Source organism: Wolffia australiana, chromosome 7 (assembly GCF_029677425.1).
Source record: "Wolffia australiana isolate 7733 chromosome 7, ASM2967742v1".
NCBI classification, from domain to species: Eukaryota; Viridiplantae; Streptophyta; class Magnoliopsida; order Alismatales; family Araceae; genus Wolffia; species Wolffia australiana.
This window is the reverse complement of record NC_135841.1, coordinates 16,439,246-16,454,864: the sequence shown is the minus strand read 5'-3', so window position 1 is coordinate 16,454,864 and position 15,619 is coordinate 16,439,246. Positions and strand designations below refer to the sequence as shown.

Below are 15,619 nucleotides of genomic sequence, written 5' to 3'. Positions count from 1 at the left end.
GAGGTGGAGGACGCTCTAAAGAAAATGGTGGACCACCACCTCATTGTCAGATCTGCTCTCACATCAGGCATCGCGCTAGGGAGTGCTATGAAAGGTTTAATCGGACTTACATTTCGCAAAACCCCCAAGTAACTCAAGCAAATTTTTCAGATACATGAAGCACCTTCAGTCGCTCACCATCTCAATTTGACCTGTCACGCTGAACTCCTTTCCAAGCCTACAATACCACCTCAGTGGAACCTCCGTCCTCCCATTGGTATCCCGACAGCAGCGTCACTCATCATGTCGCCACTGACTCTAACCTATTGATTGACCCTCAAGTATACTTGGGTACAGACAAACTATGCATTGGAGATGGATCAGGTTTGTCGATTTCCACTATAGGTCATTTGTTGCTCTCCACTCATTCTCGTCTCCTAACTCTCAAAAATGTTCTTCATGTTCCTTCTATCACCCTGAATCTTCTTTCGGTTTGCCAATTTACCACTTCCAACATTGTTTTCCTTGAATTTCACTCTGATCGGTGTTTAGTTAAAGATAGTTCTAACAGTCAGGTATTTCTTACCGACAACATTGAGGTGGGGATGTATCAGCTATAACTTGTGGTTTAGTCAAAGGCCTACGTCGGAGAACAAGGATCTCCATCGATGTGGCACTGACGTTGCTACATATTTCATAAAAAATTATTCACCAGTTTAGTTTGCCTTCTACTCAATTACTAAAACACTATCTTTGATCTTCGTGTGCTATAACAAAAGCACATAAACTTCCATTTACTTGTTCGCATTATTAAGTTGGTTTGACCTCTCTAGTTGATTCACTCCAACTTTTGGGGTCCTACCCCCGTTAAGTTGCATTTTAATTTTTCCTACTACGTGATTTTTATTGATGATTACAGCCTTTTTGCCTGGTTTTATCCGCTCAAGATGAAGGGTGATGTCCTCTCTACATCTGTTCAATTTCAAGCACGTGTGGAGCGACAATTGTCCTAAAAAATATTCGCATTCCTATCTGATTGGGGAGGTGAGTTTCAAACTCTTCACAAATACCTCAAAGCCTGTGAGATCCATCACTGCGTGTCGTGCCCGTATACTCCACAATAGAGCAACATTGCTGAACACAAGTACCAACACATCATGGAGACAGCTGTTGCTCTCCTTAATAAGGCTGCTCTGCCGCAACGCTATTGGGACGAGGCTACAGCTATGCCCACCTACCTCATCAATCGTAGGCTATCTCCCTTTTTTATCTCACAAATCTCCGTTTGAAATTCTTCACAAAGGGGCGCCTAATTTACTTAAAATTTTTGTTGCTTGTGTTTTCCCAACTTACGCGCTTATGCTAGTAATAAGTTAACAAACAAATCCAATTGATGCATCTTCCTTGGATACATCTTCCATCATCGGGGTTACCGGTGTCTCTACCTCATCTTACGTAAATTATATAAGAATGACATTGTTTTTCATGAACAAGCTTGATGTCACACGTTGTCGGTGATGTAGTCCGACTGGTAAATTCTTACGGGAATGAAACTATGTGATGCACTGATCCTAGGTAGGTGTACGTGAAGGCCCCCACTCGTAGGATTTCATCAAGCTCTGAGCTCGGGGGCAGGAAACCAGTGACGGTGACCTTTTGAGCCTCGTCAGAGCAACGACAGCGACTACGGTGTCAAGCGGAATATTTTCGTTGGCACTCACATGTAACAGATGGGCTCGACCTGGACCTAAGAATTCACTTGACTCGTAGTTCTCAGTATATAAGCTCTCACCTAATCTAACCTGAGCGTGGTGGAGTGCAGCCTAAAGATATACTGTAGAAGATAATATAGCTAACGAGCAAGGGGGACAATGTACCTCATTGATGATGTCACCCACCGTCCATAGACTCGTCCTTGCAATGGCAGTGCGGGCAGGTATGGTGGAGGCGTGTCGGACACGAGCACAGCATCATTTGACAGGCGATAGAGATGTGACACTGGAGCGTGATACTAGCGGCACGAAGGCCGAGCGCAAGACAGTGCAGCAGTAGGCGGGTAGCAAGGCAGCGTGAAGGCTTAGTGGAGGGACGAGTGCTGCGGCTTAGAGTGGTGCATGACAGAACAGGTGGTGTGCGTGCAGCTGGGTGCCGAGAGGCGCAAATGTGCAGCAGCATTTGCGGCACGGGTGGAGCGGCGCGATTGGACATCTAGGACCGCGGAGTGCAGGCGATAACGACAGCAAAGTCGTTTAGTGGTGCCGGAGCTACGCAAATAAGTGGCAAGATGGCGTGTTGAGGTGGCATTGGGCACTACACGTCGGGCAGAGTGTTGTCGGAATAGCAGCAGTGGTGTAACGTGGTCGTAGTATGGGTGAGCATTCAATAGCACTGCATCACAGGAAAACGGCGGCGTTGATCGCACAATGGCAGCAAATGCGCTGGGGGCGGCCACTGACTGTAGCCATGACCTGGTGTCGTGTTGATTGCACAGTCGATGCGACATGCACGGCACTGTCGATGTGATACACTAATGACGTATGTATCCGTCATGGGTAGGCGCGCACGGTGGTCGGCGGTCGGCAGAGCACGTTTGACTTGTTGCGTCGGAAGGTAGATGACACTAGGTTTCATGGTCGCAACGATGCAGGTCGTCACATTGATGGAGGACCATCCTGGAGACGGCGCGCCAGGATGATAGCAACCACGTCGAGTAGCCCGCGCCGATGCTCGCCACCCGGGGTTCAAGTACCCCGCGTAAGAACTCCTATCTTTACTTATGTTCATTTCATGTTTGTTTGTATTTTCGGATTAGTGGACTAGGCCAATGTGTTGGGCCTCGTCCTCGTCATTTCCTTTTACTTTTATATTTGTATTTTTGAATTTTTAAGGAGAGGCCGAACCACGTCTTGCGACGGTTCGTCCTCTCCCACGTTCTCTTGGCACCCATCCTCCCTATATAAGGGGATGGCATGCCCAAGGAACATTTGGAGTCATTGTTGAAAAGTTTATTCACAATTCGTCTTCCCCCCCTATCGTAGAGAGTAGTGTAGGGGGTTTGGCTAGCCTCACCCCACGTCGAGATCACTCCGTGGGTAGAACCCACGTTTCTTTCGTCGAGATCACTCCGGGAGGATCGTGCTGAAGCGTGCCGTTGAGATCACTCCAGCACGGGTTAAAGATTTTCAAGAAGTCGCTGTCCTTCAGGGCTGAGAAGAGTCTCCGTCGAGATCACTCCGGGAATTCTTGGAGGTTCCTGAACGTCATCAATGCCGCGACCAAGCTGGGAATCTGCTCCGTCGAGGGAGCATTGCCCCGACCATCAAGAACCCGACACCAGCCAGGTTCTTGATCCCCCCCCTGTCCACCTTCCACCACATCCACCCCCGCCCCCTTCTCCTTCATCCAGCCCATCTCGCCCACATTTCCTTGGACGCCACCCCTTCACCCTCGCTTCTTGATCATCTAACCCCATTTCTTGATCTTTCCCGCCGAATCTTGAACGCCACCCATTCTCATCCTCCATTTTCTTGAAATTCTTGATCGCCCAACCGCTTCCCCTACCCTTTCTTGAACGCCCTTTCCCCTTCCCCTGCCCTTCTTGATCGCCCAACCACCTCTTCTTGCCTTTCTTGATCGCCCTCCCCCTACCCCTGCCTTTCTTGATCGCCCACCCTCCTTTCCCCTTCGTTTCTTGATTCCCAACCGCCTCCTCTTGCCTTTCTTGATCGCCCACCCTCCTTTCCCCATCGTTTCTTGATTCCCAACCGCCTCCTCTTGCCTTTCTTGATCGCCCACCCTCCTTTCCCCATCGTTTCTTGATTCCCAACCGCCTCCTCTTGCCTTTCTTGATCGTCCACCTTTCTTTCCTCTTGATTTCTTGAATTCTTGATTTCTTGATTTCTTGATTTCTTGATTTCTTGATCTCACCATATCACCTTGATTCCCCTTCGTCCTCCCCTTCGTCCTCCCATCGCCCTCATCTTTCTTGATTTCTTGACTCCCACCCTCTACGCCATAACCAATTTCTTGGTTTTCTGCCCCACCCACACGACTATTCCCACGATACTTGGTTCGCTGTCTTGCCCGCCCACACGGCTGCGCCGTGCGCCAGCCAAGCACGCGCCTTGTGCGCCCACTGCTCCGACTCTTGCTACACGCCACCCGTGGACTCAGCTCTCTGCTGGTAGTTATGACTGCACCGTACACACCCGGTTTCGTCCTCGTCAATGACACTCGCCTGCACGATCCGACACTAAGCATCCGCTCGACGACTTGGACGCCTTGGACTAAGCGATACAAAGGTCAGTCTCGTCTCACCTCCATAAACTCCAGTATTATTATCTTCGACAGTCTCGTCTTCCCCTATCGCGTCCGCTACCGTGATATTCTCGAACATCATCGGATAGGACTAGCCACCTTGTCGAGCGTAGGGATTCTTGTGGTAGACGGACTGTCAAACGCTCCAGGGCTGTTAGACGCCCCTCACTTAGTAGACGTCTAGTAGGTCCAACGGGTCATTGGGAGTTTGATCTTAGGATCACTCCTCTCTGGTTGATCGGTACGGCCGACGTCACTATCCGTCAAGTCCTTGTCTGCTCATTCGTATTTTCTCATCATTCGGCTTACATCCCATACATTCGCATCATAATCCCTTGACGTGAAATGCGCCGATCGATCCCGGTCGTCATCGTTTCACATCACACATGGAGTGTCGACGTGTGCAGGGGGGTTGCATGAAGCGGTGGCTCAACTCTGGCAGTGTAACGCATGCAAGATCGAGCGCGTGCAACCCACATTCATTGTTAGCTGTGGTGGCACAAGATCTCGTTTGCACGTCTGTACCGAGGTCTCACGAGGGCGTCGACCAGGTGGGTGGGTTCTCACGATGTGGAGGGCTCAGCATCGGCAGTTCTGACTCAAACCAGGGCACTAGAGGCGCAATTCAGTAGGACGCACCGGGGCTGGGCTGGCATCTCCTACTTTCTGATGTAGGATGACTAGAGGGAACAGGATGGGATATGATGGATATAGGATGTTGGGCGACTAAGGAGAGGGTAGGATAAAACAAACTACAAATCACACGGTCGAGTTCAAAAATTGAGTCCAGTGAAAATACTGATGGTGCAGCCCCTTTCCTCGTTGAGGGGGGGAGTACTGTCTTACAACCACCATGGTGATGCAAAGCACCAAAATCAATAACTCTGAATGGGTGATTCACTTAGAAGACTCAAAATCCAAATCTAATCCGATGGCGGCGGATAAACACTCAAAGAATACTGGACGAAGAACACGGCACCAAAGAGTGTAGGAGTACCTCGGCACTTAATAGTGCGTGAAGAGGTTGCGGGAATTCTTGACGCATCGTTGGCGGGACGATTGATGTGCGCTTCGACAGTGTGTCGCGGATCCAACTGCGCGGTAAGTTTGGTGGGGTCAGGGGAGTCGCCATGGTTGCGGGTTGCAGCGCCCCGACACCTAAACAGTATGTGTGGTGGCCTATGGCAGCAAGGGCGTCGGGGGCACAGCGGGCACAAGCAAAATGGGGCGCGACCGGCGTGGGCGGCCGGGCGAGTAGCGGGCACGGGCGTCAGGCGCGGGCGGTCGGGCGCACGGGGGGTGCGGGCAGCCTGGCACGCAGCGGGCGAGGGTGGCCGGATGCACGGCCGGCACGGGTGGCCTGCGCAGGGCCGGCACTTGTGTGGACGAGCGCCTGGGCGAGGCAAACACTTGTGCGGGCTGGCCTGGCACGCGGCAGCGGCGTAGGGCACAGGACGGCTTGGGCGTGGGGCCGCGGCCAAGGAACAGGGGTGCCAAGGCCAAAGCACTGGGCGCGGGCAGCCGGGGTGCAGGGCGGTGGCCTAGGGCGCAATGCATGACGGCGATCAGCGGCGACGATGACCAGAATGGGACGGGGAGGATTGGGCGAGTCTTCCAAGAAGAAACTTTTCAATTCTTGAAATAAACTCACTAAGTGTTTCTTGCAACATTGGCCTTCATATAGGCCTTGGAAGAAAGAGAAAATACGAGAAATGACATAAAATAAAAGTGGATGTGTAATCGTGTCATGTCAAAGGGCAGTTTTGGATCTGTCGTTGACAACGTGTCATGATGCAGGACGTCTCGGGAGGCAGTGGTGGCACATTCGAAGATGGTGCGTTCGTCGTCAGTGCGCTGATTTGCTCGTCATGCTGGCGGTTCTCTAGTTGATGTCAATGACGAGTCTGCATGCGAGGCGTTTCGAATGACATTAGTGTCGCGTCTGAGGTTGGTGCGTTGACATCGTCGCCACCACTTTCTCTTCTCTTCTTCTTCGTCTCCTCCTTCTCCTTTCTTGTCATTGAGACCAGCAGACAATCAAACTCAAATTTGAAAAAAAAAACAACTGGTCTAAGGCGGTTAGGGCACCATCCTGCCCCTTATATAGGAGCATGATGGCCCTTACCAAGGGTACACCATCCCGTGGTAAGGGTCCAAGGGATGGGCTGACACGCTCCATCACAAACTATTTCCTTTCACCTCTCCCACTTCTTCGGTGCTCAATCCCTCAGCCTGTATTCTTGAACCATACCCCCCCTCCAATCACAATTCTGTTACATGTTGCCTTCCCTTCTCGTTTGGGAACTGAAACATCCTCTCCCACTACACCTTCCGCTCCATCGTCTTCAACACCGTTGACTTCCACACCCTCCACATCCTCAAATTCCACTTTCAACACTCCCTCCACAACGTTGACCACAACAACCTCCCCATCCCACCCAGTCTTTACAACGTCCATCCCCTTCTAGTGCTAATACCCATCCAACTATGTCCACACCTCAATCCCCCTCCCCTACTTTCCCACTTCGTCCACTTACCAATGTCTACATCAGAACTGATCCCCTTGCTACCACTATTGCACCCCCACAGTACTACCAGGTCTACTCTGCTACCGTCAAACCCATTTTGTATGTATTCGAAGCACTTCTCTAGAAGTGGAGCGTCTGCTCGGTTCAAGGTGGATCAATAAACTTAAACTCGATCATGACAGCTCCATTAACCGACACAAGGCTCGCCTCGTCGCTCAAGGCTACCAACAAACTGCCGGTCTTCACTTCATGGATACCTTTTATCCGGTTGTAAAGGTAACCTCTATCCATCTTCTTCTCTCTATTGTTGTTTCTCAAGACTGGCAAATCCATCAACTTGACGTATCCAATGCTTTCCTATGATGATCTTTATGAGACCATCTTCATGCGCCAACCACCTGGATTTCAGCATCCTCGCTTTCCTTCTCATGTTTGCCTCCTCCGCAAGTCTCTCTACAGCCTCAAGCAAGCTCCTTGTGCTTGGTTTCACAAACTCTCCCCTTATCTCTTACATCTTGGTTTTCGTGGCTCTCACACCGATTCATCACTATTTTTTAAAACTACACATTTTAAAAAATAGTGATGAATCGACCTCTTGCCTCTATCTCTTAATATATGTTGATGATTGTCTCCTTAAAGTATTCACCATCCGGGATATTGGCCCTGCCCTACACTTCCTAGGCATACAGCTCATTCCACACCACAATGGTCTTCTTCTCTCCCAGTCTCAGTACTTGTCTACCATTCAGCATCGAGCCAATATGAGCAACTGAAACCCTACGGTTACACCGGCACCCACATCCCTCTCCTCTAATGATGGTAATGACTTGTGTGATGTCACTCTTTATCAACAAATCGTGGAATCTCTTCAATATCTCACGCTCACTTGACCCAATATTTGCTGTGCAGTTAATTGTGCTTGCCAACATATGCACAATCCACCCTCCAGCAATTGGAAGGCAGTAAAACATCTTTTAAGATACTTAAAAGGCCCTATTAATCTTGGGCTTATGTTATATTGAAACTCTAATTCTCTCTTAAGTATTTTTAGTGATGCAGACTAGGCATGAGATAGCAGCGATTGTCACTCAACCAGCGGGTATCTAATCTATCTTGGTGCCAGCCTCATCTCGTGGAATTCAGAGAAACAGGTCACCGTGTCTCGGTCCAGAACGGAGGTGGAGTATAAGTCCCTAGCGAATGCCACATCAAAATTTCTCAGGGTTCAGTCTCTCTTGCACGACCATCAACTGTCAACAATCGGTACACCTACGCTGTGGTGCGATAACAGTGGGGTCACATATTTCGCCAAAAACCCAGCCTTCCACGCACGCACGAAACACACTGAAATAGATTTCCACTTCGTCAGAGAACTTGTTGCCGCCAATCAGCTTGAAATTGTGTTCACTTCCAGAAAGAACCAGCAGGCTGATATATTAACTAAAAGTCTGCCAAATCAGCCATTCCTACGAATCAGACCCAAGCTCAATCTCGTCCTGATCATGAACTTGACAGGGCATGTTAAGGCAGATCTTGAAAATCCACCAACATCTAGTCCGAGCGTCTCAACAATCGAGGCAATGCAGCGTTGCAAGACCAGGTTGGCTAAACCCAACCCTAACTCAACCATGGTTAAATGCCAATAGAATCTTCGCCCTTTGTATCTATAAACTAGGATTCAATCATCCTTTGATAATTGTTCTTCATTGTCACTCTTATCTTCTCCCTCTCTTTCTCTCGTGTTCCTCTTCAATCTTGCTCTTTCTATTGTTGGTCGATTCTCTCCTATATTCAACAGGGATCTCTCTATCTTGCTCTCTCTTTCCATCTCTCTCTTGCTCACTCTCTCTCTCCCTCTCCCTCTCTCTCCCTCTCGATTGCTACCTCTTGATCTCTCTCGATCTCTCTCTCAAACTCTCTCTCTCCCGATCTCTCTCTCAAACTCTCTCTCTCCCGATCTCTCTCTCAAACTCTCTCTCTCCCGATCTCTCTCTCTCTCTCTCTCTCTCTCTCTCTCTCTCTCTCTCTCTCTCTCTCTCTCTCTCTCTCTCTCTCTCTCTCTCTCTCTCTCTCTCTCTCTCTCTCTCTCTCTCTCTCTCTCTCTCTCTCTCTCTCTCTCTCTCTCTCTCTCTCTCTCTCTCTCTCTCTCTCTCTCTCTCTCCCTCTCTCTCTCCCTCTCGCTCTCTCTCTCTCTCTCTCTCTCTCTCTCTCTCTCTCTCTCTCTCTCTCTCTCTCTCTCTCTCTCTCTCCCTCCCGCTCGCTCCCTCTCCCTCTCTCTCTCCTGATCTCTCTCTCTCTCTCTCCTGATCTCTCTCTCTCTCTCCTGATCTCTCTCTCTCTCTCTCTCTCTCCCGATCTCTCTCTCTCTCTCTCTCTCTCTCTCTCTCTCTCTCTCTCTCTCTCTCTCTCTCTCTCTCTCTCTCTCTCCTGATCTCTCTCTCTCTCTCTCGATCGATTCCTCCCTCTCTCTCCCCTGATCTCTCTCTCTCTCCTCTCTCTCCCGATCTCTCTCTCTATCTCTCTCTGTCTCTCTCTCTTTCTCTCTCTCTCCCGATTTCTCCCTCTCCCTCTCTCTCTCCTGTTCTCTCTCTCCTCTCTCTCTCTTTCTCACTCGCTCTCTCTCCCTCTCCCTCTCTCTTTCTCTCTCTCCCGTTTGCTCCCTCTCTCTCCTGATCTCTCTCTCTTCTCTCTCTCTCGATCTCTCTCTCTCGATCTCTCTCTCTCTTTCTCGATCGCTCCCTCTCTCTTGATCTCTCCCTCTCTTTCGATCGCTCTCTCTTCCTCTCTCATTTTCACTCTCTTTCTCAATCTCTCCCTCTCGCTCTCTCTCTCAATTGCTCCCTCTCCCTCTCTCTCTCTCTATTGCTCCCTCTCCCTCTCTCTCTTTCTCAATTGCTCTCTCTCTCTCACGATCGCTCCCTCTCCCTCTCGATCACTCCCTTTCCCTCTCCCTCTCTCTCTCTTTCTCTCACTCTCACTCTCTCGATCTCTTTCTCTCTGTCTCACTCTCTCTCTCAGTCTCTCTCTCTCACTCTCTCGATCTCTCTCTCTCACACACTCTGTCACTCTCTCTCTCACTCCCTTTCTCTCTCTCTCACTCTCTCTCACACTCTCACTCTCTCACTCTCTCTCTCATTCTCTTTTTCTCTCACTCTCTTTCTCTCTCTCTCTTTCTCTGTCAATCGTTCCCTCTCCCTCTCCCTCTCTCACTCTCTAGATCACTCCCTCCACCCTATCCATCTTTCTGTCATCAGTTCCGTTTTTTGTAATGGACGAATGATGGAAAGGGACTAATGACGGAGTTGGGATGATCACAAAACATAGACAGAATAGGAAACGAACGAACTGAAATGTTGTGGGCAGATGAATGAATGGAAATCCATTCAGTCCCGTTCCACCCGTCCAAAAATGTCATCCGTCATTTATCCAACAAGGCTAAATATAATATCCAATTTAAGTGTTTGAAAAATAAATTTAACACGTTACGTTCTTTAATTACTTATCAAGTTTAATTGTAGTGAATTTGGGTAGTTTCTGATAAATGAACAATGGGTGGGGTTTTGAGAAAACCATTTCACTGCCTAAGGGGTTCCTGGCAGGCAAAATTTTGGCCACTTGGGACTAATTTACACACCAATCCGTGCAAATTTTGGATGTGAAGGTGACACTGACTGGTCATATTTTACGCTTGACAATGATGGGTTATCATAGACGGTTGGTGCCTTCCATTAATGTGTCACTGTTTTTGCTAAATTTGGTTTTAAAACCATTGGTCATGTCATTGTCACATCTTCAAGCAGCCATTTTTCAACTCTCTCACATCCATCTCCTTGTCTCTCACACGGCTATCCCTTCTGTCTGAGATTGTTTCCTAATAGAGGAGGAAGAACATCGTTGACTCTTCAGAAAGGATGGACACGTTGTGAAGTGACAACAACAGCCATCATGGCCAATCAACCATCCAGCCAATCCCCAACCCAGAAAACGCCCACCATCCAATCAACATCAGGGGAAATAACATAACAATTGGTTAGACTTAACAGGGTAGAGAAGAAGGGGTAGTAGAGCTGGCGGACGGATGATGGTTTCGTCATCCGTCATTTAAATTTCGTCATCAGTCTTTGTCTGTAGCAATTGATGGATGACTGAACGGTCCTATGTCTATCATTTGTCATTAGTCATCCGTCATTTGTGGATGACAAAACCTACGGACGAATGACGGAGACGACAGATGACTTTATCGTTTTACTTTAGGGTTCTTGAGATTGTGGGGGGGGGGATTTGTGAGAGCGTGGAAGGGTTCTGAGAAGGGGGGTGTGTTTTTCGTTTTCCGTCACCAAAACGTCCATTCCGTTTACGTCAATAGACAAATGACGGAACAGAAGAATGATGGATCCTGAAGATAAAACTTTTTGCGAGAAAAGGATATCGAAACGGAATTCCATTCTGATACGTTCCGTCCGTTCAATTTCGTCATTCGTCTCCGTCTGCCAGCTCTAAGGGGCAGCAAGAAAAGACAAGGGACCAAACTGTAGGGTGCAATCAGGAGACTCTCTTTAATACATATCATTTTTATTCTACATGGATGATTTGCTACATGTTGGATATAAAGGAAGACAAGAAGGAAAAAACCAAAAAAAACTAACATAGAAGTTGACACCGGACATGAACTAATGAGCCTGCTGTGGAAGAAGAGAGGAAGGGAAGAATATAAATAGAAAGATGTCACCAACCGTAGACGGGGTTCTGTACATGGGGAGGGAGGAGATGGAGATCGATGCAATGCTGCTTGCTGTAGTCTCTAGTGCCAGGCACGGCGCCGGAGCAGAGGCGGAGGGCCTCATTGCCAGTGAGCCAGTAGTGGGCGAAGGCGAGCCCCCCGTCAAGGACCTGAGTAAGATCAGGCAAAGAGGCCGACTTCTTGATGGACCGGGCCTGCTCTGGTTGCGGGCTGCTGGCAAGGACACCGTCCAGCTCAGCGGATTCAACGAAACGCCACGTGGCGGCATCCCACGAGAGGTCGTGCCGCTGCTCGGCAGTCAAAGGTTGCGGTTCCGCCGCCAGTGCCTGCTTCACCTTTGAAACAAAGTCCTCTGAACTCCGGTATGTAAGGCAATTGGGGAAGCTCTTGAAGAACTCATTGGAAGGGTGATCAGCGCAGACCACGAACTTGCCCATGGCCAGCGCCTCCGCCGTCGCGGTACACAACACATCGCTGACGCTCGGGTTGATGAAGACTTTGTAACTGTGGAGGGAGTCGTCGGCATGGTCACGACCTTTAAGGAAGTTGATGTTGAGGCTGAGGCGGCGAGCCGTTGACTGGACCTCATCTGCATCCTCGCCATGGCCGAACACGTCGATCTTGAAGCCGTCGAGATCGGTCTTGTGCTTGGAGAGGAGGTCGATCATCTCCCTGTAGCCCTTTGCCCAGACCATCTTTCCAAGAAAGTAGGCACCTTTGGAGAAGGCCACATTGCCAAGTTCTCTCTCTGCTGCCATCTTCTCCCCCACCTTCAAGAACTTTGGGTTCACCCCATGCACATTGCAGATGACGGACTTGGGCAGATCTTGCGTTGCCGCAGACAGACGAAGCACCTGCATTTTTAAATGTTTTTTCCTCAATAATCACAGAAAAAGAAGTTTTTTTCCTGCATCTTGTTTTATTTTCTTACCTTGTGGCAGTGAGCGCGGGTGACCCAGTTGTTGATGTGCTTGACCAAGAAGGCCTGGAGGGCCCCGTTCTTCTCCCTCTTAATATACTCGAGGTAGTTTGTGTGGACAACACCGACGACATAGTTGAACTTGTCTGTCCAGCGTTGGCCATGGTGGTACCAGTTGAGATGCTCGGGCTCCTCCAGAATGGCAATATCTGCTTCTTTGGATGGGATAAAGTGCGATGTGTCGCCGGCTGGGAGAATGCTCCGTCGCTCTTTTTGAAACTGCAACCCACGGGAAGTACCAAGTCAATGTATCAGTACCACTCGTCAACTGTCATCCTTAACGATGATGATTCCTAGATCCAAACATGTATTTTTGGAAAAGATAAAGCAGCTACCTTTCCAGGGTAGAAGGAGATTTTGAACTGGGACTTGAAGCCGACCCGCTCCTCGAGCCACATCCGGATGTAAGCCTCTTGTTCCTCAGGGGAATCAAAAGTTAAATTGTTCGGGTAGACTAGTTCCTGGTCTGATTTGCAGAGCCAGGGGACGAGGAGAGTGACGTTTTGCTTGCCCGACTTGGCCATGAAGGCAGCTCTGAAAAGCGGGTTGACGGCTGTTCCCGTCATCCAGGGGAGGCTGGCGGTTGTGACAATGGCCACGTGTCTCTTCCCGTCGTCGCCAAAGGTGTTAGCCTTTGATGGATCTGCCCATGGGCCGCCATCATGGTTGTGGCCAGTGCTCTGTAGCACACAGGAGATTCTAGAATCAAGATCATCGCTTCTAATGTCTTGACCAACTCTTTTCAAGCCGAGCTGGTCGAAAATGGGCCCCGATTGCTTGATGAGGTATGCCAACAGCTCCGAAGCATCCAAAGCTGGTACATCCTGAGAAAAATATAAGGGAAATAAAATTAATAAATAAGCAAAAAAATAGTACCAACTGTTTATTCTTGGAAATACGCTAAGAATTAATTTATGCATGGTCTGACGGGTCGCAAATAGAGAAAAGTTGACAGAACGACAACTGCTGAACGACAACTGTTTACTTGACAAGTTTAGACAGTTTCTCAGAAAATATACCGACCTTTGACTCCAGGGTGTCCCATGGCATCGACTTCTGCATATGAGGAATAAAAAGTCATTCACTGTAGGAATTAGAAAAAGGACTCCAGCAGTTCAAATAATAGAAGCAGTTAATCGAATCAAACTGCAAAGAATTTTAAGTTAATAAGGTGTGGATGCAATTTCAGTTTAAATAACTGAACGCTGACATCAGAAAGCAATTTAAACACAGGATATTGCAAGCTACATGAACTCTAACAATCTGATTGGCTATCTACCGAGTAAATCGATAAATCGAGGTGGCTCGTAGGTGTATAGTTTTATCGGTTATAATTACCACCAAGTCCTGTTTCAAGGACAAGCCTCTGATAATGCGATGTTTTAGATTAAATTATGAAACATAAATCCGACCAATTTTTACCAAAACTTTTGCACTAGCAACGACACAAAAAGTACAAGATTTGTCAGACAATTACTAATCAACAGAATGAAAGAAAATTCTAACGAAAACGGATCATCATACCAGGATCAATTTCACTCTTTCCATGAAATCCGCCCGTTTGAAGTTTTCGAAGATCTCATTAGAAGGACCCTTGAGTTCAAACTCTTTAATACCCGTCTTCAATTTCCGAATCGGCTCCCATTCCTTCCCTTCTTCACCTTGACCCACCTTCCACCATTCATCAGAGGCCTTCTGAATGACCCTCTTCCTATCCAAATCCAAAACATCCTCCTCCACCTCGCCGACTGACACGAGCGCGTTCTTAATCGCAGAAAGATCAATCTTAATCCTCCCCCGCGGCGTCCACTTCTCGAACACCTTCTTGCTAAAATCCGGGGACGAGTACGCGCGCCTGAATTCCGACAACTTGGGCTGAATCTTCTTCACGAACTCGAGCTCCGGGATGGACGTCGACGTCGACAACATCGTCACCGGCGCCCCAGAAACAGAGAAGGACGACGCGGAATTGAGGAAGTTCTCCAGCTCTCGGTCGAACGAAGTGGCAAGTTTCTTGAAGGAATTCGCTCTGGCTCGAATTAAGCGTAGATCTGCGTCGGCAGAGTCGCGAACTTCCCTCCAGCCCTTGGAAATGAAGGATATGGCCTTCTCCGCCGTCGCCGACGTTGAAGGCCTCGAATCCGCCGCCATGTTCATCATCAGAAACCTCCTTCGAGCATCAATCGGCGGTTCGATTCTTCCTCTGCGCCTTTCTAGGGTTTGGCAGCGGGCGATTGGGGGGAGAAATTTGCACGGCGGAGAGAGGAAGAAGATGAATGGAAGGTGCTTGGCGAGCTTCGGGAGCCTTCAGAAGTCGATCTCGAGCCCTCGTCCGTCCACGTGTCCGACCGAAGAAGCCGGCCTCGGGGACCGCGCTGGCCGCTTCTTATTGGTTTAGAAGGAATATTCCTGCCAGCTGGATATGCCACGAGCCACACGAGTGGTGGCGGAAATCTCGTCTGGGGAAAAAGACTGTTCTAGAACTTGATTCAGGCCATAGGCTAAAAACTGGCCCAGCCCATTACTGTAGTTTTATAATTTTGGGGCTAGCTGAGTAGGGTTGGACATTTAGGACCCAGGACCGGTTTGACTGGACCGAACCGTAGGTCCTCCATTTGAGGGTGGACCGGTTTGTCAAATAGGTTTGGGTCTGATGGAAAAACTAGACCAGAACCTGAAGTAAATTATTAAATACTTATTTAATATTTTTACAAATAACTAAAAATATCAAATCCAACTCGAGAGGTTTCTAGTGAGCTCAGCGGAGTTGCCATATACTTGGCCATCTGTGGGCATCCTCTTGATGTAGAGTATATTTAACATTACCATGAAGATAAATTTGGTATAATTTGACTTTTACATTTACTATTCAACCAGACCAGACCGGGACTGGTCCAGACCGGATTGGGACCGAATAAGAATGGACCGGGACCGGACCGTAGTTTAAGTAAGATTTATGTCTTTGCTGAAAACCTGAACGGAACAGGGGCCGTCAAACCCTGTAGTCTAGCAAGGTCTAGGGGATGGTTGATAGACGAGAGAATGGGACGGCCGAGACGGAATTGGATGGTGTTT

General features: G+C 48.8%; 1 protein-coding gene across 1 annotated transcript; it reads right to left on the bottom strand.

Annotated features, from left to right (window-relative positions):
* Positions 1-11,354: 11,354 nt before the first annotated feature.
* Positions 11,355-14,866, bottom strand: DGD1 (UDP-Glycosyltransferase superfamily protein). Its single transcript, XM_078577776.1, has 5 exons — positions 14,069-14,866; positions 13,568-13,600; positions 12,880-13,368; positions 12,497-12,763; positions 11,355-12,419 (listed from the first exon to the last, which is right to left on the bottom strand). The coding sequence occupies exons 1-5, from the start codon at positions 14,702-14,704 to the stop codon at positions 11,550-11,552; spliced, it is 2,295 nt and encodes a 764-aa protein (XP_078433902.1). The 5' UTR covers positions 14,705-14,866; the 3' UTR covers positions 11,355-11,549.
* Between the last annotated feature and the right edge of the window lie 753 nt (positions 14,867-15,619).